The sequence below is a fragment of the Odontesthes bonariensis genome, chromosome 1, assembly GCF_027942865.1.
Source record: "Odontesthes bonariensis isolate fOdoBon6 chromosome 1, fOdoBon6.hap1, whole genome shotgun sequence".
NCBI lineage: Eukaryota > Metazoa > Chordata > Actinopteri > Atheriniformes > Atherinopsidae > Odontesthes > Odontesthes bonariensis.
In genome coordinates this window covers 23,682,381-23,699,883 of record NC_134506.1, presented here as the reverse complement: position 1 = coordinate 23,699,883, position 17,503 = coordinate 23,682,381, and the positions used below count along the sequence as shown (strand labels likewise).

Genomic DNA, 17,503 nt, shown 5'->3' with positions numbered 1-17,503 from the left:
ACTGGAAGTATATACCTAGTACACTAGTAGTAAATAGATGAGTGCACTTGTTGTATACTTGAAAATATACTTTTATAAACTTAAAAATGTTCCAATTTAGTCCAAAGAAGTAATGAATTAGAATACTTTAAGTACATGGTCTGTAGTATACTACTTTTTGCTAAGGGGATGCAAAGTTCTGCTTGAAGGATAAAACGTGGGGCAAAGAGGAGGGAAACGATGCTGGACACCAACAATTTAATAAATTCAATGTTTATTTCCACATTCTTTACCAGGTGTCATCATCGTCTGTACATCTGTCAATCCAGAAAGAGGATGGCGTCCTGAAAGTGCCATCCAGTCAGAATGCATTGATATCACAACTTAGCGTGTTGCTGTTAGCAGTTTAGCTCATTCATTTGGCCTTGTTCGGAGATAAATATTTTGTAAACATGGACATTGAGAGAAAATCCTGATAGAATTAATAGCGAAAGGCCAACATCTTGTTTTTTTTGACAACTTTGATTAAACTGTAAAAAAAACAAAAAAAACAGGCAGGCATAAACTAACAGTATAACACAAGCTCATATTGAACCATTCTAGGACGAGTGCAGTTTCACAACATGCAGTGTTTAGCTATTTCAGACCGAGCGCGCTGCTCGTAGAGACCCCAGCGACACTTCAGCTTCCGCAGAACTCCTGCTGCCGGAAGCTTTCTGACCACTGCGGGACCAAACGGATCACAGCAAATTCAGAGAGCGACCTTTGAGGAATACCCAGTATTCATAGTCGAGAGACGAGAGGAACAAATAACACCTGAAAACCTTGGCTGAGAACAATGATCTGCCCTTGGTAGAGAGTGTCCATGAAATAGGATGGCAGTGAGACCCTGTCGCTTTTATGAGCTGAGCTTGAAAGAGAAAGCATGTTTTACGTCCACAAAGCGTCTCTAGAATCGTCACACAGCTGCCCGACACTGTTCCCGTCGCACCAGGTGACGCAGGTGGATAAATGAAGCATACGGAACCGGCTGCTGGGTCTATGCTCTGAGCCCTCTCACTTAGTTGAATAGCCTGAGAAGCGGAACATTTTACTTTGCAATCTGTTTAAATCCAAAAAAACAAAATACTTTCTTTTTTTTTAAAGTCGCATTCTGCATAGTTTCAGTGAAAAGTGAAATCAATCTCCTTAATGAACGTCACATCTGTTGCATAGAAGTTTGATGCACTCTCCTAGGAAATTCTCTGAGAATGAGACCATAAATCTCCCAACGGTACACTTATTTTTCGTTTAATTTGCTGTAACAATAGATCGACTCACATCGAGAAAAAAAATAATAATAAATACGCCGCTCTTACTTCTGCATCTGGAGAGGAGACGTCAAGAAAAACTGGAGGTAACCTTACAGGCGGGAAATTAAACGAGGGGATATTCAAACATGGCCTCTACATCAAAACAATGTTACACCAGTGAAAATAGCCCAAACGCTTTCACAAGAAAAATATATCATATTGCCTAAATAATGTGTTGGAATTGGGGTTCGTGAAAATAGACTAATAAAAGTATGAATTTAGCCCCCGGTGCTCAATAATGAACGAGTGATCAAAAAGGAGAACAAAACCCATCGCTTAGTTCGCTTTTTGAATCATTTCCAGCTGTGATGTAACTTGATAAACGCTTCTCCCCAATCATCGGGATAAAAAAATAATTTAAGCGACGCCGATGACCCTTTCTGAAGGTAGGCCTGCAGCCTTACAAAAGCACGACGATGCTACAGAAATTGCACAAAGCAGAGTTTACGTTATCTACGCGTGATTCTCTATACAATGCTGAAAAATTTTCATGTTGCTGCTCACTCAGCGGGAAAACCAAAAAAAAAAAGAAAAAAACTTTGCAGGCAGAATTCAAGTAATGTAACAAATTCTGAGGTCAATAGGTAACACGTCAGGTACTTTTTTCACAAGGAAAACATTTTAGCACATACTTCTCAACATAATGAGCCCATAATATATATATATGTATATATATATAAAAGAGGTAACTAATGTATACAGTACAATAACAGCAGCACAGACTTTTTTTCATGAGCTAAAGAGACGCTCTGTAACACAAAGTTGTAAGTATCTTGGCAAAGAGAATGTAAAAGAGGTGTATGCGTGAAGATTCACAACTCAGGAGATTAGGGGAATGCTGCTCAACACCGGGCCTGTTCAATAGGACAAACACTCAGGATCTATCTGTTCTGAACACAGACCGAACCTATACGTTTGTACTCCAATGAATGTGCGTGTCCTATTAAAGTGCCAGAATGATAAAAGCAAACGCAGATTGCGTAAAGTGGCCTGTGTCCTCTGCAGTGGTGTACGGTAAATGTAGAGCTTTGGAAGCTTGGAGATGGAACGCTGTAAGCCACAGGACAGAGAGCGCGGCCACGGCGCCAGCTGAGGTAGTAGTTTGATGAAGGTCCCGCGGCGGCTTGAAGAGAGAGGTGTAGCTACCAGGGAGTCAGAATCAATGGGCTGGCGGAGTGGACCACAAAGGAGGAGGCTGTGGCTACTAAGTCCCCGCTCCCCTCACTGAGGATCCATGTGCAAAAGATTTCTTTTTTTTTTTTTTTCTTCCCTCGAGGGAAGTATAACTGCTTCCACTAGAATGAACTGTGTTGAATCTGGCACTGACGAACAAATAAATCTCTTTACAACATGCTCTTGTGTCATCATCCAAACAATATGAAACATTCTCAACCCTGTTCCCAAGGTTTTATAGACTGTAATAAATTAGAAATTGAACAAGTTTCTTCATGTATTTAACAAAGTGGTTTGTGTGAAGCTGTTCGACACAGAAGAAGCCAGTACGGGAACCAGCATGGAGTTGTCCACCGTCACCATGGCAACCTGATGGCACAGTGCACAGGTTCCTGGGGTCCTGCGAGAAGACACTTCGCCCCCCACCTTTGGCCTGATTCAATTAGGGAAGCTTCATGAAGAGGCCATTGTCAATGGAAGGGACAGGCATCGGGCAGGGAAACTGAAAGAGACTCATGTCTGCAGTGAGGGCCGCCATCGCTGCAGGGTCATGCTCTATCTGTGTCCTCAGAGCAGGGTCGATCTTCTCCAGCCGTCGTTTGATCCTCTTTGCCTCCCTCTCGCGGATCAGCCTGGCCTGCCTCTTCTCTGGCGTCTCATTGGCCCTCTTTAGGCGCATGGCCTCGCGGTCTCTCTGCAGCCTGCGTGCCCGCTGCTCGTCCGTCTCTTGCATCCTCTGCATGCGCTTGGCCTCACGGTCCCGCAGCCTCCTCATCTCCCTCTCCTCCTCCGTCTCGCATGCCCGCTTGTTCTTCTTCGCCGTGCGCTCGCGCTCCAGACGCTGCAAGCGAGCATCCAGGGGTTCGTTCTTTCGACGCAGAGCCCATTTTCTCATCGGCGACTGGGCCTCCACCAGCTGCTGGTAGGCCACGCAGCTGTTGCACACCAGCAGCACTCCGGCGGGATACACCGGCATGGGGCTCAGGATGTCAGGAATAGGAGGAAGGCCGGAGGAAGAGGAGTTGAGAGCATCTGGGATAGATGCAAGTGAAGGTCCTTCAGACAGGAGACTATCGGGCAGAGAAGCAAAGGAGGGTCCTTGGTCAGACCCTGTGCACGGTCCTGGGCCTGAGCATGGTCCAGATCCAGGACCTGAGCCAATACACTGTGTGAGGCCTTGACACTGGTTTGAGATGTGGCCCGAACCCTGGCAGGGGCGACTGGATTGACATAGGTTGGGACTGGGTTCAGAAGCTTGACAGAGTCGTGGGCCCTGAAATGAACTGGGACTAGGGCCTGGTCCGTGGCAGGAGTGAGTGCCAGAGCCCGGGCTGCTCATGGGGCTGCTGGAGAGGGACTGGGAACACGAGTCCCTTCCACCGGTCACATCCATCCTGGTTGTGTCGAAGACATCTTTAAGCTTCTCCCTAAGATAAGATACAACATTGGTGTAAGTGAGACACATGCTTTCGATCTCTGGTACAATTCTTATTTTTGCCTCGTTTTGAACTTCATCACTGCGCACGCATATCAATCTTGACAAACCAAAAAAGGGAGTGTTGCTACATAACTGAACCTGTTACATGTTAATAATAGTTTGTGTTTCGCTTTGGACTGTATTGTTTTCATCTTCAGAGCAACTTTTCACATTTTGTTGCGTTCATTTGATAATAAAGGTGATTCTGGCCGATTCCAACAGTCATCAAAGGCTGAATACACTTCATTAGCCAACCGTTAAGTGTACGATCGCAGTCGAGCTGTTATGTTGGACATGATGTGAAACCATTTTGTCCTAATTACAAAAGATGACTCATTCCTTCTTACTCGTTTCCAAAACCATTGATCCAAGACCGTGTATCATGTGGCTGATGGCGCACTGTGAACCGTCTCAGAGGAGCTGACTGTTATGCTTGCAGAACACATTTCCACATGCATCTGCCGTGCATCATTTTGTGCATTTACAGAGTTTCTTTCTAAACTTTCTGGGATTTATAATACATGAACCTCATAAGTTTCCTCCTTTGCTTTTTATGATTAGTTGCAGCTTCTCCTTTTACCCTAACCTTGCCAGTGCTGTTTAAATTAAATGGTAGTTGCTTAGCAACATCCAGGTTTATTTCCATTAAATCCGTCTTTGCAGTACTAATTTTATGCATCCTTCATGTTCTGCAGTCTGCCTTACACATCCCTCCTCCCTCAACTCTCAAATCTCTTGCTGCACTTCCCTCTATGACTGCACTCTATTTCTACACCGTCACCTCTGACAAAGCCCGACTAGCTATGTAGCTTATTGTTAGCTTTGATGTTAGCTGCCTTGTTATATCCTCATTAGTAAGTCGCTTTGGATAAACTGCTAAATGCATAAACATAAGCATGAGCACTGCTCCATTTATTTCAGTGTGCTGTACCGAAGACATTATTTTTTTTTTACTAATTTCAAAATGGTGTGCACATATTTCTGAAGCCTAAATTCCTACACATTCCTACACATTCCTCACTCATTTAAAAGTCATTTTTGAGTGTCTTTGAGGGATAAAAACATTTAAAAGAGTTTCTGTATCCGCTGCCTTAGCGGTTAGCTGTTGGAGGGGTGCGTCTTACTTTAAGTGTTTAAACCTAAATAGAATTTGCATTCCTTACGGATTTCATACGGATGAAAAACAAAACTCATGCACACAAATGCAGACAGGTGGGAATTGGTAAATCTATCAATGTTGCCCCATCAAAAACATTTTAAGTCCAACTTCCCTCCAATCCGCATCAAAGGCCTGACACCAGAGAAAGAGTAGAGAGGAACCTGTTAAAGTTGTTGGTGTCTGTGAAGCGTGCACCACAGACAGCGCAGTTGGAGAGGCGGTCCTCCGAGTGGATGAGAAGATGCCGTCCGAGCGAGCCAGGAGAACTCAGGGCACGCCCACACACCGGGCACACATAACTCTTGGAGTTGCTCATCATGCTCGTGTGCTGGTAAAGAGAACAAAGCAGGATGAACACATGAAACCAAACATTAAAGGATGGCAACTGTCAACTTTTTGCCGTTGCCAGTTTTCACAAATTTAGAAAAGCAACAGACTGATGAGCAATAAAGTGACGACACATCCATAAAGGGGAAATACAGAACAAGTTAAGCGTGAGGCTACTTGTGAACTCTACTGATGAAGCCAAACAATACACCCTTTTAGTGGTATCGACACTTAATTTCACCATTGCTGTGGTGAGTGGCTGCTGTGACCGTAGTGCACAGTGCTCTACATGCTATAAGCCTGTAAAGGTTGGATTTTATCAAGTAGTTTTGTTACTGAATGGTCTACACAGAAAATAAAAAATAATTCATACATCCAAAATAATTTGAGTGGCAATTAGCATTACTTTGTCTTATGAAACTGTCAATAAACAACCATAAAGCCATAAACTCCTCTGAAGTGCAAACTGCCTGACACCTGAAAAATGTGTATAATGCTGATGCTTTCAAATGGTCAAACGAGGCTTTACAGCATTTCCAGAGAAAGAAAGGTGTGGATTACTGTCAACTAAGAGACTGGATGAAGAAGTAGATCACAGACTTATTTAACATCAGCACATATACCAAAGATATCGAAACTATTTGGTACCAAATAAACTTTAATGACTTCCACTGCAACTGTAAGAATGCATTCATTTTGTGACTGATTGATAATTAATTAACCAGAATATTGTTTTAGATCGATATAACTATCAAATATAGGACAGTGTTGTTACATCACAGGTAAGTACTGGAGTGCACAGGAGACAGCACACTTTTACTGACGTTACTGTGTTTTCCAGGACCGAAACAATGCAGCTCTCACCTGGTAGACATGCGAGATGAGCTTCTCAGGGCTGCTGAAGTCCAGCGAGCAGAGAGGACAAACGAAGCTGCTGCCGTGGTCCGCTCCCTCCTCGCTCTCCTGAAGAAAGCCAAAGTCAATTTAAGGAGCCAGTCGAGAAGTGCTGCATGCAAACAAGAAGTCTGCAAATCTCCAGCTCACAACATGCCTGAACTGTTCTCATTTTGAATGCGAAGGCAGCAATAATAAATGCAAAGGCAGGTGAAAAATGATTTTTTGTTACGTGTATGATCCAATTTGCCCCTTATCTTTAGGATTCCCTCTTTGCATCTTGTGCGATTCATTTGAATTTATGCCAAAATAAAAACCAAAAACACGCCCGTTTGGTCACTACGAGCTCAGCATGTTTCTGTTTGAAACATTTTTCCAAGTGTAGGATGATGTGTGCGCCATGAGTACTTAAGTATTAACAGCGACGTGATGCTGAGCGCCGTCACGCGCTGAAATACAGAACGTTTGCAAACAGAAGGTCCGGGAGCAAAACATATTGGCCGATACCAGGGTAGTATTCAGAAAACTGTGCCGCTTGATGATGGAGTACTTTCCTTTACAAAAGTCAGAAACCCTCACACCTTCCGCGGGTGTTTATCATACATACATTGCAGATGTGTCTTCTTGCTGAAAATGTGTTTTACAGTTTAGATGAAGAGGAAACACTATGAATGACACAGCACGTCAGCATTTCCTGTTCCCGCTAACCTCCACGGTGGTTAAGTGAAACGATGAGCTCAGCAGCAAAGCTTCGGCTGCAAATGTAATGGCTGGACCTGCTTACTCACTGCTAACTAAACCTGTTGAACTGCAACAGACACTAAGGCGAGCAAACATTGTCGCATAAAGTCAAAACAACCGCTGGATGTATTAAGAAAAAAAACACACCAGCTACTAAATTTATCACCTTCACAGCCCACTCAAATATTGTCACAACAACCATCTCGGTCATGGCGATGCAGAGAAGATCAGTGCCAGCCATTTAGCTCTGTGGGGTTTAGCTGGTAATGTTCCTGCCACATCATAAACGTCACCATACGGTCACCTGCAGTGTAACCTGAGGGCAAAGCTCAAGCTGCTAAGCTTTCAGCATACAAACAAATCCGCAAAGATGGAAGTGGTTATTATCATAACTCTATAATCATCTCTACTCCAGCCTGCGTACCTCCTTGACTCCTGCTCCTTGCAGGCGGCACTGCGTTCTCTTGGTGGTCATGTGGTCGTCGGCAGAGGCGTTGGAGGACGAGTCTTCACCGTGGTTGTCAGTGTCACTATCGCTTTCTTCTATGGAGGCAAACACAGCCCTATCAATACAGACACACAACAGAACACAGAGCAGGGCTTATTCTCACCAACACCCCTTAGTCCGAGGACGTTCCTACAGAGTCCACCCCGTCCTCCCCCGTCCCATCCCGCCATCCTGTACCTGAGAGGCTATCCTGCCCTTGGACCTCCTGGGAGTGGTTGCTGCAGCATTCATTGTCTTCGATGAATTCGTCTCTGCCGTCCATGTTAATAGTGTGCTGAAGTCCTGTTAAACCTGAAGTGTGGAATGGCCCTGGAGATAAAAAATAAAAAATAAAAAAAACGACAAAAGCAGTGAGTAAGAGACTGTGATGATGGGACACAAAAAGGGAATGAGTGCAGTCGGGGGACACCTCTTATGTTGGTAAATGCTGCAGAAATAGAGAAAAGTCACTTCTTTTATCTTTACAGTTGCAAATGTGTGGAGCTGATGAGAAGAAGAATAGGTTTCAATATGTAAAAGAGAATTCTTGTGAGACAATGTGAGGCAACGTCATACATGCCACAAATGATGCAGACAGAAGGCAAGTGTTAAGCACAGACATGCAAACAGGCGCCACCTGGCATGGCCTTCTACTGACGAGGAAAACGTTTTCACAAACTACGAGCTTTTAAGAGTATAAGGATTCATGTCATTCACTGTGGAACTGCAAACGTGTCAAAAAACACTTCATTAAATGAGGTGTGTTTCAGCAGAACCCACACATTGTAAGCAGGATCTTTACTTTATCGCCATAGAAACACAAAAACAGCATCTGCTGTGAGAGCATACTGCAGGAAGGTGTGGAACTTACAAGCTACGACAGCGCAGCTGGTATCATTTTCACGATGCAAGTATGTTTGTGAGGGTCATTATGTCAAAACGCAGTCCTGGGACATCTCCTGTAGATGGAACTACAACAAAAGGTGCTTTTCGGTACTTAACTTCTAATACATTAGAAGAACTGCATGTCAGTAAGTATCTGCTGGATTAATGTTGAGGATCTAGTTGCACTCCAGCACCTCATTGATTGGGCAAAAGTGATTTGTCAAATTTGCAGGAAAACAACTGTCAGAGGCACTAATTGTACTAATAGAAAAATAAGTGTTGAGCTAAATGATTTGTAAGGAAATTAAGTTAAGACTTTATTATTATGGCAGTATGACCTCTGAGGACTGAGTACTCGTGTAACAAATGCACCCTGAAAGCACAGACCAGAGCTGTAATTCCACATCTTAATTGTGGAGATCCCGAGCTGCACCTAAATCCATTGGGTTCATCCTTTGCCCGTGCCGTATCTCAAACTGAGCCGCAGGAAATCTTGCTTTGCAGTTTCTGAATAATCTTGCTAACAAGCAAACAGCAGCAACCCCATACTTCTGACTCAGTTCTCACTTTTTGGAGATGTAATGAATCAAAGACCACTGATTATGGGCCAGAACGTCGGGATCTTGCATGCATTCACAAGATGGTCTCCAGTTATAAATGTAGGGCCTTCATCTATAGCAGATTGTCCTTGTTATCAGTGCCCGGGAGGTTTTGAGGTGTATTCAGTTAGTTAGTTTATATGCATGTGAATGAAATTGCATGAAAGCTCTAACCTCAGGCAAATTCAGCTGTCTCAGAGGTATACGGCTATTGTTGGGTTCATGTAATATTTTTATATTATTTAATAATCTTAGGGGGACGTAAATTGTTCTCAGGGCTTAAGCCAGAAAACATTTTGTATGAGCACAAAACTATAGTGACTGTTACTGTTATACAATATACAGATGTCAGTGCAACCTATGAGAATCCACCAAAAACCCCATGCTGGTTCCCTGAGAACCATCCAACACAGATACATAAGACATGCATAGCCAGCGAGGCGAGTCCGCCGACATACATGCATGAATATTAACTTAATTTGCATCCCAACCCCCACTATTTTACACACTAATACACGCTAGCTGTTCCAACAGGAGAAGCAGCCTCTTTTCCTCCAGCTAACTGCTTAGCTACTCAGTGTGCTTCTCTCCATCTCTCTCAGCACCACCCACACACTGAACAGCCTGGCTCGCCCTCTGTCTTCGCTGCTTATGTGTAGCTCTGACTACTTCCATATCTATACCATCAGCTCTTGGGGGAGGAAACAGCTTCATACAAAGGCAGCCCATATGTGGCTCATTTCACTCCTTGTGATGGCACTTTTTGTTCCATAGCAAACCTTCTGGGTGAGGGATGCAATATAATCCCTCACTTTCCTAGCTATAACACTTGACCCCGCAAACCAGCATTTAACTCCCAACACTGCTTCATTAGACAAGGTTTTGTTGAAATCTCCTCTATTATTGACACACGGGAACATCCACCCCTCAGGATTTCTCAAAATAATGACTGCTTAAAATGCCATTTTCTTGTATTGTGCACTCCACGAACACAGGTCAGAGATGGAAGAGGGATCCTGACTTCAGTTACCTGAGACTGACAGAGGTAATTACAGCCCTCATCACAATCCCGAGGTACTGTGCACACACACACAGGCACTCACTTTCCCTCCCACTGTGGGTCCGTGGAAAACAGAGGTGGAATCTTCAGGTTTGTGAGTGTAGTTTGGGCACTTTCTAATAGAAGTCCTAGCGTTCGTTAGCAGTGGCAGAGAGGGTCCAAGGATTGAACTATCAACTACTACAGCAATCCGGCTTCTCTGCACATCTCTAATGATTGATGTGTGAGAAATACCCATCCCCCAACTGCCAGTGCTCTGTCTGTACATCTGTCTCTTCTTGCTCCCTCCCTCCCCCAGTCTCTGCCACTGTGATGTTATCTCTGAGTCTGTGTGTCTGTAGGCAGGAGGTGACGCAGTGTCTGACTGAATGTAGACAAAGAGACAAACTCATCAGCCAACAGACGCACAGAGGAGCGAGAGGGGAGTGGGGGGGGCAGAGTGGTGGTGGTGGGTTTGGGGGGGGGGGGGGGGGGTAGCGCACAAAACAAAACAGACAAAAGATAGAATGCCAAAACTCTACTCAAACACCAAGCAATGGGGGTCCTGTTGAATTCAAAGGCCCCTCCTTCTCCTTTCCAGCCGCCGTTCTCTCCAAAGTACACACATGCAGTCACACAACACTGTCTGATTCTGCAGGAAGTTCAGGGGCCCCCGTCTTCCATCCACAGACACACACAAGGAGAACAAGGATGGTGGGCCAGACATCTGATCAATTCTCACTGATTAACTGGTGACCTCTTAGTACACAAAGCATGAAGTCATTAAACAAAAAAAATTTGTTTTTGTTTTAACCAATAAAACACTCCGGTTAGTTTTCGCACCTGACATTAACCTAAAGTGTTATTGATGAAACACAATAAAAGTAATAAATACACAATCATATTGGGATTATGTCCATGGAAAAAGAAAATAAAATCATACAACGTCAGTGCCGAGGTGTTGCTGCTCAGGTTTTACTTTCGGCTCCATAAAATAACAATCTGAAGCACCCGAGACTGGAGTACCAAGTACTGCTGTTACAGTAACAACTGACTCTGCAAACAACTTGTATCCACACATCCTCACAATCAAAAGCTGACGTCAACTAAATCAATTTTTTGCCAGCTAACACAAACTTTTGTACACTTTTGGAAACAAAATAAATAATAAACCATAGCCATGTGTGTGTATAATGTTAAACAAAATGATCATATTTTGGCTCTCAGCCTTGACTGCAGAAAACATGAAACATCTTCGGACACATTGCGTTTCTTTGTAGGCTTTCCTGATATTGTTGTATATCAGATTTGAGGAAGAACACAGATAGGTACACAGACAGCACCGTTGTATCATTGTCTGGAATTCCCTGTGTGTGTGTGTGTGTGTGTGTCCGCCCGCCCGCCTGTCTGTCTGCCTGTCTGTCTGTCAGACTGTCTCCTTTGCAGCCTGTCTGGTCTGTCAGTCTATCTGTCTGGTTTGACCCTCTGAGGGAGGGGGCAGCTCTTTGCGGGAAACTCATACCTTATAAGAAAAAAACAAGTAAATCGAGGCAAAACAGAAGAGAGTAAATAAACAAAACACAGTACATGGACTCAGACAGAGGAGGGTAAGTCTAAGCATGAAAAATGTGATAGCACTTGCCACAGCATGAACTTCACTATTCTATGTTGATGGAACACAGTATTGGGCATTTCAGCTTCTATAGGTGTCCCAGAACAACAAATGAGCTTGTTAGCTTCCAGGGATTACTGTACCCGCAAGTGTGAGATGTATTTCAACGGTAGTTTAAACCAACTATGTTTAGAACTCAGGGCAGCACCAAGCACTACTTCAGTAGATTATACAGGGAAATCCCTTTGAGTGGACAGCAACTTGTTTAAGATAAAATGTCAGGATGCTGTCCAACAAGGGGAACCTGGCAGGAGGCCAGAAACCAAGGCGAACTGAGAAACAACAACTATAAGTCTCCCTTCAATTCTGAGTATCAATTCCAATCTAAATGATTTTGCTTTGGATAAATATGTAACTATGCCGTCAAGTAAAGGTGAGATCATTTAGCATTTTTAGTGTAAAAGAAAAATGGTACCATATTCAAAAAGCTTGCAGAGTGAGTCTGTCAGCACAGTTCGGTGCACAGTTGAATCAAGCTACGGCTACAGCTTGAAATGCCCATTTAATTGGGCGTCTGTTTTGGTCCCAGCATACACGCAATGGGAGTCGAATCACCCGAAGCATGTCAGACACTGTAACCCTGTGGACTGTGTGGGAAAATGCTCAAGACATAAGTGCAGCTGAATCCACAGCACAGACACCGTCTTTAAGGTAATCGAACGGTGGTTTTGTCAGATGATGCTGTAGTTATGAAATCTGGTTTCTAACTGGGAGCAGAGCGACAATGAAGAAATGCTATAAGCGACTGCGAGTCAACAGGTACTCTTAAATGGGCTGGTTTTCAGCCACAACCGCTCATGACTTTGTGACAACAGAAAGAAAAACATATGAAGGAGGGCATCTTTACTGGGGATTGGGCCGTATTAACATACACTTTACCGTTTTTACAACAAAATGCAAAAAGATGCAACTTTGGAGCATGTGCAGAGCACCAAGGCCCATTTGGGTCTAGTTAATTTAAACCCTAAACGCATTGACCGAGAGGGTTAACTGAGAAGCTCGATTTCATGCGATTTTGGTCAGACTTACGTGTTTACATGCCTTTGCGGGGTCCGGTTCGGGCAAACAAATTTTTAATTTTCCTAGTTTCAGTTCAACACTAAAAAATATTCAGTTTACAAACATATCAGTGACAAGCTTTCAAGCCTCACACAGGAGCAGCAGAAAGCTGATGTTTGATGCAACCATGTTTTTGCTTAAAAAAAAAACAAAAAAAAAACAGGCACATATAAAGTAGTCTGTTGATCATATTATGGGACCGTTAAGCTTGCAGCTTTTCAATGACTGAAAAAGATCAGCTGAGGGAGTCAACAGCTCATAAACCCCCCCAAAAAAACCCCAAACAACCTGAAACAAGGTTAGCCACAAGCCCTGACATGCAGACGAACTGAAGACGTTCTTGCAATGGAAACAATTCCAACCACAACACCCACTGCACTGATCCCGATCACTGAGTATTCAGTGGGATTTTTTACATGATTACATGAATATACTCTGTATCCCACAACAATCTTTGGCTCTGATTTGGTTCTCACTTGCGTAGTTTCATGACTGCATCTTTTGCAACTGTGACATCATCAGGGTGACTAAGCCTGTTCACAGACACCTGTCAAAAGTACTCAAAACCACCTTTGTAGTAGCTTCTGCAGCAGTAGGCTACTTGTCTCCAGGGTCACATTTTTTCATGCTGACGCTCACAAAGAATCAAAAGGTAAAAACAATAGCAGAAACGTTAGTGCGGATGGAAACAATACATGTGGTCAAAGTGCACAGGAACCGACTTTGAAAAGAGAGACATCGCTGTGTTGCAAGAGAGGATTGGCAGGAGAGTGATTGTCCCTTTCACACGTTACCGACACACGTACAAGCATTGTCATTTCTAAAATATAATAACAGCTACTTCTATGTAGCAAGTGAATATTTACCTTAAATGTGCCATTTCACATATTAAGTTACTTACTTACTCCTTACTTGTATGTTATCTTTTTATTTTCACTTAGTGTATTTACATGGCTTGGTTAGAACTTTTGTGGCTATAATTTCTGCCTCTTGCTTTCTTATAAAGCATATAGCTACATTTAAAGCTCAAGGGTTGATCATAGAATAAAAACAAATGAGTCACTTGGGTCTTCTGCTGTATTCTGATGCAAATGTCATGCCATATTAGAGCGAGATATTCATCACTACTCTGGTAAGAAAATGTTCACTTTTGCGGGCGATATAAACATAACATGATGACTGTAACGACCACATATAGCACAGAGTATGTGTTATGATAGGTGTCACACGTGGACATTTAATTTCAATACACCTGTATGGAAGTAATACAAACAGGAGGCATCAACGAACATCAGAACAGCTGAAACACTTCCTGAAGCTTTTGGAAAATATTCTAATCAAAGTAGAAACAGATAATGGGTGTGACAACTGCTGGAATGGAATAGTGATGGACAATACCTGGTATACCTACAGTTAACTTTGAAGGGGTTGGTCTGTTTTCGCCTGGACATAGTATAGCCCACTCCTGGGGGTAAAAAAAAAAAAAAAAACAAAAAAATGTAATCTCCTTCTCCTGGACGTTACCCTGAGACCAGCCCAGGTGTATTCCGCACAGACTGGACGGATGACAGAGATGATGCAAAACGTGATCAAACTATTCACTCTTAACAGAAGAAAAAGGGAGCGTTTGAGGAGGTGTAAACACAAAAAGAATATATCCAAGGCGACTATATACAAATAGGAGTCACATTCTTGAAGCATAAAAACAAAACCCCGTCTCCAGCCGGTCAGGGGGGGGTAAAATTTTGTCCGAGGAGAGACGCCGAGCGGCCCCGAGCTGCTCCGTTCGCGAGCCGCTGGCAGCCGTACTCTCACTGCAGCGACGCACGAGCTCAGCTGATCTCTAACGTAAAAGAAAACAAAAAAAAAAGAAAAAGAAATGCAGCCGCGCCGCAAAGCATTGTGGGATATGTGCAGAGGAACGATGGGGAGTTCTCGACGTGTAGGAGAAAATAATACGAAGACGTAAAATCCTTAGATAATGGTTACATATTTACGCTTTTACAAGCTCAACAACTATCTACTGCTTTGCCGAACTTATTAATAATCACAGAAGGGAAACATACTTTGTATCTTTGTAGCAATTAAACGCAACGCTTTGGATACTATATATTTTAGAGATATCAAATATTACGTTGGAGCATGTGGGCACAAGTGTCTGGGTAAAAGTAGGATTATCATAATCAACTTTATTAGGTACTAAAAGAGCTCAAATCTTACACATTTATAGCCAATTTGCTCGCGTGTTCATTTCCAAAACACCCGACCACAAGCCATACCAGAGAGACAGTTGAAATAAAATGAATGTTGAAATAATTATGTATATATCTTTTTTTTTTCAAATCAACTTGAGGGCGTTGAGTAGGGATTGCTTTCGCTAATAAAAGTTTTTTTTCAGTTTTTTTGTTTTGTTTCCCTTCATGGTGTGGTCTTCTTGGACTAGCACTCTATAAAACCCTGTAGGTAACTCTTTAATGCTCACAAAAGAGGTTTAATTTAACCCCGACACTCTTTGTTCATGTGTCACACTTGTGGGCAAAACCACCAGAGAAAACAGGCACACACAAAAGCTGCATCAGAACAAAAAAATGCCCACCCTTCAGCAGAAAAGAAGGAATCCCTTTTATTAATAGAAGTAAAATATTAACGATACATTTCGTGATAGAAATCGTTTATATATCGGTATCTTATATAATATTGGTTGTTGATTAAGGACCAGCCTATGAATTAAACTAGTTTAAACATTAAAAAAAAAACAAAAATAAAACCAGACTTGTCAGTGCTCTCTGGTGGAAAAAAGGTGCAATGGCAACACTATTTAACATCTCAAACACGTCTGGAATCAGGTTTTGAAAGAACAAGTTAAATTTTCTACTTTTCCTGTTTTTTTGTGTGTGTGTTTGCAATTAGATTTTTAATATGCAAGTTTACTTTTGCTTAACTATATCTATTTTAATGTATTGTGTGCAACAATTCAAAACACCTTACTTCCAGAATGAAAAAGCCAAGGTGCAGCAGGACATTGTGTGTGGCGTGAAGCCAGCCTTCAGCTTTCAAGGCAGGATCCAAGGGTTTTTACGCGCGTTTTAATTCAATCTATTCTGTTACGAGAGGGTGTTTTTTTTTTTTTTTCCGTTTACAACTAGATCCTTGCCTTGTCAGTAAGTCTGAGTGGAAATGTGTGCGCGCGTGTGTGTGTGTGTGTGTCTGTATGTATACATCATGTAGAAATTAACAGTGGATAAATAAAAAAGGAAAATAAATGTTAATAGCGTGAATTATCCAAAGCGACTATTGGGAATATTTGAGCAAATTTCTTCTTATCATTTTGGTGGACCAGTAATTCAAAAATGTGTTGTTTTTTTTCTTTTACACAGCAAAGTCTGCTAGCAGTGAGAGCACTGCTTGTACTTTCATATGATAAATCTCTGGGCTGGCATGTCAAACAATACAAAACATGCCATGAATAGGCGCGGGAATGCAAAAACACAAGCACAATGTTAGCTCATGCGCTCGGCTGTATAAATCAAGACTCGCAACACAATGCAGCCCACAAAAAACATCACAACTGACAAACTATCATTATATTACAATATTTAGCTTTGGCATTTTTTTAATGGTTTTGTCTATAGTCAAAACGATGAAAAAAACTATTGGACACTTGATGCTCAAGAGTGTGGCTCAAGACAGTTTTGTGTCCCTCGTAGTGTTGAAAAGAAATAATACTTTATGAATAAATGTTAGATGTTGTTTAAATTTGAACGTGACATCCATAACAAAACACCAACAACAAGTTTCTGAATGTTTAACTAAAACAAACTATGGCTTTTAATACATAACATCCTGCACTATAATTCATTTAGCTGCTCTCCTAATGTTACAATAACTCCAGTCTTAATATTGCTCTAAATATGACATGTATCCATAGATAACTACACAAAGTTGCTTACTTAGGCTCAAAACCAAACCTGATGCAGTGCCTTATCTAACAGTTAATGAATAATTAATCAAGCCAAGCCTAAAAGTATAATTTCTTGGACAACACGGTAACAGCACTGGGTGGTGCTACAAACCGCTGAACTGCTAATGTCACAACATTGTATGCAGTCGTCATCACTGAATGCCACGAGTAAACTGACCGTAGCACGACATTGTCGGGGTAAAAACGTACTCCTCCGCAAGGTTAAGCAAAAATATGCCATCTCAACTAAATAATGCCATCGTGTCATGAAATTCACGCTCCCGATAGATGATAGTAGATGTAAATGAATTCAAAACAGAGAGCCAAGTTAAATGTGGCACTTTGAAACCCGATCAATTCGATTGATGAGAGCTAGCTTGCCGACGTGAACAAGCCTGATGTTGCCCCTTTATATCAATGCGAGAACGATGAAAACCGACCAAGCTTACAGCTGTTAGTAAATGACAAAAAAAAAAAAAGATTTAAAGTCCAACCACGTAGCCACATTTCTCATGCTAATAAAAATACAATTGAATTGTTACCCATGTTGTCCAGTGAACACTGGCATATCAAGTGGGAGTCTCGGTCAGAGGCAGGCTGTTATGAGTTCCTCTGGTCCAAGCTAACGTTACTGTACTCTGATGATAAACCTGAGCTGGGGTCCGCTCTTCTTTCACCAACCTCTGTCAGTGTAACCCT

The 17,503-nt window shown here is 42.4% G+C and overlaps 1 protein-coding gene across 5 annotated transcripts; it reads right to left on the bottom strand.

The window, feature by feature from the left end:
- Positions 1-236: 236 nt before the first annotated feature.
- znf821 (zinc finger protein 821) lies at positions 237-17,436 on the bottom strand. 5 transcript variants are annotated; one of them, XM_075460966.1, is made up of 7 exons: positions 17,347-17,423; positions 14,255-14,308; positions 7,788-7,919; positions 7,527-7,642; positions 6,332-6,430; positions 5,302-5,468; positions 237-3,931 (listed from the first exon to the last, which is right to left on the bottom strand). In XM_075460966.1, the coding sequence occupies exons 1-7, from the start codon at positions 17,348-17,350 to the stop codon at positions 2,947-2,949; spliced, it is 1,557 nt and encodes a 518-aa protein (XP_075317081.1). In that variant the 5' UTR covers positions 17,351-17,423; the 3' UTR covers positions 237-2,946. The 5 variants fall into 5 exon arrangements, with proteins under 5 accessions (XP_075317081.1, XP_075317073.1, XP_075317090.1 ...); XM_075460958.1 differs by having other exon boundaries at positions 7,527-7,645; positions 17,347-17,422; XM_075460975.1 differs by lacking the exon at positions 14,255-14,308 and having other exon boundaries at positions 7,527-7,645; positions 17,347-17,436.
- Positions 17,437-17,503: the final 67 nt, after the last annotated feature.

Bases quoted from the DNA above. Each gene is read 5' to 3' on its own strand.
- znf821 (XM_075460958.1), bottom strand. The intron at 5,469-6,331 runs GTGAGAGCTGCA...TCTCTTTACCAG, and splicing joins TCATCTCGCATGTCTACCAG to CACACGAGCATGATGAGCAA. The intron at 3,932-5,301 runs GTTCCTCTCTAC...ATCTTATCTTAG, and splicing joins GACACCAACAACTTTAACAG to GGAGAAGCTTAAAGATGTCT.